Source organism: Brachycentrus maculatus, unplaced genomic scaffold (assembly GCF_059751285.1).
Source record: "Brachycentrus maculatus isolate JH-2025_06_01 unplaced genomic scaffold, ASM5975128v1 h1tg000031l, whole genome shotgun sequence".
Lineage (NCBI taxonomy): Eukaryota > Metazoa > Arthropoda > Insecta > Trichoptera > Brachycentridae > Brachycentrus > Brachycentrus maculatus.
Window position 1 is genome coordinate 1,357,319 of NW_028280785.1, and position 8,632 is coordinate 1,365,950.

General features: G+C 32.7%; 1 protein-coding gene across 3 annotated transcripts; it reads right to left on the bottom strand.

Annotated features, from left to right (window-relative positions):
- Positions 1–1,033: 1,033 nt before the first annotated feature.
- LOC148312849 (ubiquinone biosynthesis O-methyltransferase, mitochondrial-like) lies at positions 1,034–8,371 on the bottom strand. Of its 3 annotated transcripts, none has more exons than XM_088272301.1 (6): positions 8,172–8,371; positions 7,849–8,099; positions 6,602–6,728; positions 2,912–3,031; positions 1,915–2,185; positions 1,034–1,279 (listed from the first exon to the last, which is right to left on the bottom strand). In XM_088272301.1, exons 2-6 carry the CDS (start codon positions 8,076–8,078, stop codon positions 1,164–1,166), a joined length of 864 nt encoding a protein of 287 aa, XP_088128427.1. In that variant the 5' UTR covers positions 8,079–8,099; positions 8,172–8,371; the 3' UTR covers positions 1,034–1,163. The 3 variants fall into 3 exon arrangements, with proteins under 3 accessions (XP_088128427.1, XP_088128420.1, XP_088128415.1); XM_088272294.1 differs by having other exon boundaries at positions 7,849–8,108; positions 8,172–8,344; XM_088272289.1 differs by having other exon boundaries at positions 7,849–8,115; positions 8,172–8,344.
- Positions 8,372–8,632: the final 261 nt, after the last annotated feature.

Genomic DNA, 8,632 nt, shown 5'->3' on the forward strand with positions numbered 1-8,632 from the left:
GGAAGGAATGCAAAGCTGAGACAAGCATTATTGATAAAATTAAGAAAGGTGTGTTGAGATGGTTTGGACATGTAGAACCAATAAGTGAGGAAAGAACGGTAAAACAAATTTATGATGCGAATGTTATTGGAAAAAGGAGCAGAGGAAGACCGAGAAACACTTGGCACGATCAGGTAAGCCAAATACTTGAAAGCGGTCAGGTTAGGAGTCGAAACAATCGGTGGGTATGTATGAGGAGATGCATGAACGTGGAAGAGGCGATGGATGTTTGCAAAGACAGAGTGGTGTGGCATTCTATTCTCTCTGCCTACCCCTGCGGAGAAACGGCGTGATGGTTGGTTAGTTACTGTTTCTCAAATCCAGAATTTTCATTCAGAAAGGCCCAGAAAGCATGCAATTTTATTGCTGCTGACACTTTTTCAAGTTATTGAGTCTCATTTCGTAAGTTCGTCACAATTTGCAAGACGTACGTTCGCAATGAGAGTATCAAAGAAATTGCATTTGACTTTTTCAGTTGATTCAATCCATATTCATCACTGCTAAAAAAAGGCATCCAAAAAATGGAATGATTACCAATTGATAAGACTTATGAGCCACGTTTTGAAGATATTCTTTAAAATTATCCACTTCAGAATAAGAATAAAATATGAAAGCGATCTGGAAAATTCTCATTTTGGTTTTAGAAGTAGCTTTTGGACTAGAGAGGCATTGCTAGCAATGAATGCGCTACTTTAATAATGTTGAGACCAAAGGAAGTATATTTTCGCATGTTTTATTCGCATTTGATAGAGTGAAATATGGAGATCTATTTTTCATATGCAAAAAATACTTTAATGGTCTGCATGTAAAAAACTTTATTTACAAGCAAACCATTTAATCAAGCGGTGTATAATTTGTGAACATGCTTCCAGGTATGTGACAAAATAGTACACGGCGAACTCAACTGAAATTAAGAAACTAACGATCTGTCGATTTGCAACTGTCAAAAGGGAAAAATAAAAATAATGTGGTAAAATTAAATAAAAATATTTATTTAAAAAATAATTTAATAAAAAATATCCACAATTTGATCCAACAACATTTGCATAAATAATGATAATAAATACTTTTCAAACCAAATAAAAAAACAACATTTTGTCAATGACTCGAGGATTCAAAAGAGTCTACACTCTTTTGATTGCATGAATTGCATAATTTATGGATGTATTTGCTGTCCAATACCATTCATTATTCACAAAAAAGTATAACATTCCATGTATCAATTTTGTCCGACAGTCATCTGTAAGAAAACACAATAAGGATTTTCTTTAAAATAAAACATTAAACATGATATGAACCTCAATAAAGATTCATATGATAACACTCAAACAAATGTATTTTACAGAAGCTAGGTTAAGGTGGAGACTGACCGGAGCATTTCGTCGGAACATAACGTCGTAACATCGCTCGTGGCGAGCATCCGAAACTATGGATGGAGCGCTCGGCTCGCTGTACTGACTATACGAATGCTCGCATCGTAACGTGTTACGTTATGGCGAAATGCTCAGTCTCCACCGTTAGGTACTACCCCTACCCCCCTCCATAAAACAATAGTTTTTACATTTATTCAATTATTTGTTTTTTATTCTGCACATAAACAGAACATAACTGAGAATGCTACAATTATAATAGTAGGTACAGATTTATAAGTCAATTAAAAGTAATGTAACAATGTTGTAGAATATGAATCATAATTAAATTTTTTAAGTATATTCTTCAATATCAATAATTAAATCAGTTATATTTATTTGACCCCCCCCCCCCCTGGGAATCGAACTCGGACCTCCAGTATGGTAGCCAAGCGTGCTGATCATTACAGTACGGAGGCGGACAAGTAAGCAACCAAGTACACTTATAAATAAATAAAAAACTTACATTTTTCTAATAATCGGGACATATCAATCGGGGAAATAAATTTCTCCCATTGGTGGGTTCCAGGGGGAACAATTTTAAGTACATTTTCAGCTAACAATATTCCTCCAAGCCATGAGAGATTTGTTTTGTTCAGTGTAGTTATGAAGATAGAACCACCAGGTTTGAGGGTCTTCACACAGGACTGAACGAAAAGGTCTTTATCCTTAACGTGTTCAACGATTTCAGACGCCACCACACTGTCAAACTGTTCGTAATTTTTATCACAGAAATCCTGAAACCAAAATAAAAGGATGTTGTTTTGATTATATTATTATATTAAAAAATAATACTTTAATAATATCTTCCAAATAACTCTTATATGATAGTAAGCTAATTCACATATTAAGCCAGTAAAAAAAATTGTAATTGCCAAACCCCACTATTAAATAAAAACATTCTCTTTCTAAAAATTTTAATAAAAAAAAAATAAAACCCTTATCCGCACCCCAATGATGCATAGGGCGCTGCATCATATAAACGCAGTGTTATCTTGATCGTTTACACATAAAGGAAAGGTGATCAGCCCTCCGCTTCAGGTACCAGTCCAGGGTAATAATATTGAATAAATATAACAGTGAAAAAATCACTTAAATTTATTTTACCCCCCTTGGGAATCAAACCCGGGACCTCCAGAACGGCAGCCGAGCGTTCTGACTATTACACTACGGAGGCGGACAAAATTCCTGAAGCAAGGTTTTGAATACTTACATTTTTTATTAGTCCGACATCTATTTTGTATATTAAAAGCGTTGCTAAAAATTTGTTCTCCTTATCATTCATTGTACACAAAGTGAACGATGAATGATAAGGAGAGTGAATATCTATTTATAAACATTTTTCAAAATTTTAGGACTTTATAATATGAAAAAAAATATACAAACAAAAATAGATAGATTTGGAATTATTATTAAGCAACATTTTTTAGTAAAATAGGTAAGAGTGTTCAGTCTTCAATTACCTCAATCGCATCATGGACATATTCTAAATTAGGCATTGACACTGCGTGGTCCTGTGCCAAGGATATCAACTGTTCACTTGCATCTAAACCTACAACGTGAGCTCCCAATCGACTCAGTGGCTGAAAGCATAATAATACAGTAGAATCGCGATATAAGTAATCGCGATATATCGAAAAATGACGTATATCGAAAAAGAAAAACAAATTTATTCCCGAAAACTAATTTTTCATACAAAAATGCATTTATATAACGAAATCCCGTTATTATGTATAACAAAATCACTTTTGTCCCGTACGAAAAAGTGCCAATACATTTAAGTAAATTTATAACAAATAAAAAATGTTATGATAAAAATATTTCAAAGCCGCGCCGCCACGGCGCCGCGCGGAAATAAAAAATGTTAAGATAAAATTATTCAAGCCGCGCCGCCGCGCCATATGCGATGGTTTTATGGTGATTTTTAAAAGTAATTCAATACAATATCCCATCAGCTTGAGTAATTAGTAATTAGAGTCAATGAGTCAGTGAAATGATTTACTTTAGCAATAATAATTCTTTAGTTGTGTCGCCTACTTTCAAAATCCGCTAGATCCAGTTTTATAAGATTTTAAAATAAATACTCTATCGGAATGCCAGTTGTGGTTTTTATTGTTCAAAATTTTTAAATACTTGAAAACCCCGCTAAAAAAATACTTAAAAACAGCGTTGTATTTCAAATTCCGATATATTCATGAAACTTGCCTTCTGACCCATATCGGTCAATCAGAGAGCGGAGATAGGTCAAAAGTTAAGATGACGTCATTATCGATTTGTGTCTCGTGTTTTTTTTTGAGTACTGAAAAACTTTCCAAAAAAATGGGAAAATTCTCTATTTTAAAATATTTTATATAAAGATAGACAAATCTTTGAAACATAAATGTTATCCGGAGAATTTGGATTTTTTTTGTAAAATCGACTTATATGGATCTGGCAGATTTTGAAAGTAGGCGACGTAGTTATAATCTCTCTTCTTATTTCAATGAAATTATTTCTGTATGCCATAAAAATTCTCAAGTATATTCTCTCCCATAATCAGTCCACCTGCTTATCTCAATGCTAGACAATAATAATTCTCAAATTACAATCCATCTTTTTATCTCAATGAAATGATTCTGTTGACAATAATAATCCTCAAATTGCATCCGTCTTTTATCTACATCGTAAGGGCATTTGTCCACTACACGGAATAATTTTACCGTCCGTCCGACACGTCAGTTTGCGTTTTAAAACGACGATTTTACGATCGAATTTACGCGCAACGTGTTCACGCACCGATCAAGAGCTCCGATCCGAAGAAAGATGGACAAAAGCACAAGCCAATCCAAGCCAATCGTCATTTTAAAACGCTAACTGACGTGCCGGACAGTAAAATTACACGGAATTTCGGGTAGTGGACAAGCGCCCTAAGTGGGGCGTAGTGTCGGGTAAGACAATCTGCACACTATTGGACTAGCGGAGTAACGTGTTACGACGTACGACATGCACGCATACTTACAAAGCACGCCACACGCGCAAACACAGAAACGTTTGTGTATTTTTACGATTTTATGTTAGGATTTGATTCCCGATTTTTTTACAAATTAATTATTTCCGTCGCTGCAAATGAATGACATTATGAATAACATTTACCAGATCCAACATTACAAAATTGTTTTATTTAAACTTTAAATATGGCCAGTAAAAGCAACTAGGAATATTAAATATGACGGACAATTTGGACAAATACGAATTCGTCCGTTTTATACGGATTTTGAAGGAATAAAGAGATCAAACGGAATTTGAAGGATTATAACGGAATTTTAACGGATTTTAGGAACTTTTTAGCGACGGCGAAAAAAAATTCATCGCGTAAATTTTGGAAAAAATATTTTTTTCGCCGTCTCGTAATTTCGCAATTTCGTAATTTCGCAATCTCAATATCGAAAACTACTCTTTGACGTCTGACAACACTGGCCGTCAGTAGCGCGCAAGCCGTTCTCGTTCTCGGCTTTGGCGGCTACTTGTGATATTATTATTATTATATTTGATTTTATTATTCTCATTTTCAAAAACATATTTACCAGACCCAACATTACAAAATTGTTATATTTCAACTTTAAATATGGCCAGTAAAAGCAACTATGAATATTTACGTTTTTCCTGTTTTAAAATCACATTCTCATATTGTGTACAAAATACATACGAGTATCATCGATTCCCGCGGCACTTTTATCACCGTAAGGTTAATAAGAAAACTAGTGAAAATATGTAGATATTCAGTTCCCTATGGCCCCCTTCCTCCTTTGTTTGCAGAACTTGCGATCTTTTTGAAAAGCCGCGCAACATTTTTTGCAACGGCGCGCAACATATACATACTAAGTATGATTTTAAAAAATTCGTTATATGTGGGAATTCGTTATTACGAATTAATATTTTTTGGTCCCTTGGATTTCGTTATATCGCGATTCTACTGTATAACCATATTTATAAAATCTGTTAAGTTGTCATTAATGAAAAATATATTAAATGGTAACACTGAAATAATGCTGGCAACTTAACAAGACAAGAAAAGTCTGTGTTCTTGCATTTTTTCTAGGTTAGGTTAAGTTAGGTACTATATCAATTTAATTCTTTAAAATAAAATAAATAAGTTTGCAATATAGCTGTCTATTATTTTTTGATATTAGATTATCTAACCATTTTTTTTATTTATTTGGAAATTGCACAGAACATTAACATATCGCTCACTCCTTTCAAGACTGTCATAAATCAAAAATTGTCAATTTTCAGTTGTGCACGTCTTCGGAATGCCCAGAAAGTGTACTATATCCCAGCAAAAGTGGCATAATTTTAACTTAATATTCACCCGCTATAGGGCAGAAAGTGTTGTTTTTGCATTTTGAAGAAAAGGTATTGTTTAATTATTTTTTTAAACATACTAAATATTTTTCAAATGGAGAAAAAACCTTCAGGTTTTACCTAAAAAGATCTGTTGCAAGTAAAAAGTTCAATAAGTGGCTTGATATTTATTTTTGATACATTGTATTATATTTTTAAACTTTAAAAACGCTCTCCTGAAAAATCAGGTTTTTTTTATTTATGACGTTCTTGAAAGGAGTGAGCGATATATACATTTACAATAATGAATAACAAATAAAACAGGTAATTGTAACATTCCAATCACAAAATTTCACAAATGTTAAATTAGTTAAAAGTAAACAGCATGAATAAAATATAGCAAAAGTTAAGAAGATTTATAGGCATACTTAATTTAGAGCTAGAGAAAAAATAATAATAAAAAAAAAACATAAACAGTTATAAGATGTACAAGTTGAGAAGAGCAATAAAGTTAAAATAAGTGCTATAAGGCAACAGCAAAAAAAACAGTAAACACATAAAACAGAAAACATACGCAACAGATACGTAGCGATTCATATATTGATACGCAGTATCAATATATTGATACGTAGTATCAATATATAAATATCTCCTATGTGAACAACCAAATTTCAAGAACAAATTAGACAACACGAAAAAAATAAGGTTATTATTATTAAGTATGGAGGATTAATCACAATTTATTATGAAATTTCCTAAATACATTAATTTCTAAATAACAAATACTTGGTTGTAAATTGATATTGATTACAAACCAATCAATTATTTTTTACCTCGGTTAAAATTCCGCCACCACATCCAACTTCTAATATCTTAGTTCCACATAATGGAAAAGGAGTATCTTTCTGCTGATCCAAGTCGGGAACTGTGTTGAGGAGACCATCTCGAATAAAGGGTACTCTGAAATGTTTAACAAGATACTAGTTTGATGGCTATTTCTTGACTGATTTAGATGCATTACATTTTTGGCAGCGAATTTAAATGGCAATATCTCTGTCAATTTTGATCAGAGTCCCAAACAAACAATAAGGTGTACATGTGTCAATTTTATAGCACATATATTTATTATCCAAATTATTTTTTGTAAGCGTAACGTCATAATAACTTTGGGTTACGATTTTTGACTGACTACAACTGAGATCTTAGCGAGATCGCTAAGGAAAAACCCGAAAATCTTTATAATATAGCAAATGATGTGATGAGGAAATTCTATAAGAGACAAATGAAGAAAGAAAGGATGTTTCTAGCCCTTTGTCCTTTGTCCTTCTTCACATCCTTCACTTCAAACCCTTATCCGCATCCCAATGGTGCATAGGGCACTGCATCATGTAAACACAGTGTTATCTTGATTGTTGTTAACACACGAAAGAAAGGTGATCAGCCCTTGGCTTCAGGTACCAGTCCAGAGTGATATTAAAAAAATATTACACTGAAAAAATAACTTATATTTATTTGACCCACCCTGGGAATCAAACCCGGGACCTCCAGAAAAGTAGCCGAGCGTGTTAAACGTCATTACACTACGGAGACAGACATTGTCCATTGCCCTAATACCATGTCTTATTTAGGTAGCATTATAAATAGAAACATAGTAACATAGAAATAAACAAGTCTCATTAAACTTGATAAGTTTCAAGTAACTGATATTTTTAAAAGAGAGGATTCTCGTCCTGACAATTCCACATTTTTTTGTCAATGAAATAAAAAATATATTCATTACTAAAAACTACCAGCTTTACAACTATGAATTTGTATTAGATTTTCACCGTGATGTACTTTATTAACGGCCATTTTCTGAGGTCTGGAATAAATTAATCCATTTTATAGTGAAATTATGTTTTTTTTAATATTTTTATACTTTAAAAACAATCTCATAAAAAATAAGTTTTTTATATATGACGTAGTTGAAAGAATTTTATGAAACGAATCAAGTTCGTAACCCTAGGTTTCGAGGGATATATTTTGTAATGCTAAGACAGAATGATATAACTAGTAAATGAGATGAAACATTTATACCTACCTCAGTTTGTTTAGGGAATGGAGACCTTTCATTGTGCCATCTTTATTCCACCATTGAAACTTTAATTTTTCATGTAAAGATACTTCATCGTTGTCCACAGTAGAACGTCCAGTATCTTGGATTGGATTAGGAGGAATCGAAGGCTTACTATTCTGTCCAGGGAGTCCGGTTGACATTATTCTAATGGAATTCTTAGGTTTGAATAGAAAGTGTACATTACAACGCAGCATTTCGACGGATATACTCTGATCCTGAAATAACTTAATCCTTATAAACAATAAAATATTATTATCATATATTATTCCTTAAAAAAAACAGCCTACCCAATAACAAAATTTGTATAGGTTAAGTTTAAACTCGTATCATGTGAGTAAATTTTGACATCCAAAAAAATTTAGAAAAGTTAATTTTGTTTAAAATGCTAAAAATTTAATATAACACGTCAGAACCTATTATCATTTTCAATTCGCAAAATGAAAATAAACAAGACAGAACCCAAACTTCAAATTTCGTATTTTATTATGTATTGTTTATGACTTTTTCATTATGATCGATTATTAAAAGTACCTACGTATTTTTTTTCTATCTATTTACCGTACAAGTTTATATATTTAGCGTGTTTTTTTTTAGAGGTTTACTAATTCAAATTTCCCGCAAAAAATTATGGTGGCACCCGCCGTGTGGCATGTTGCGCCATCTTGTTGAAACCACAGCTTTGTCACATCAATGCCATTCAACTGAGGTACGGAGAAGCCAGTAATAATGGTTTTGTAACACTCTCCAT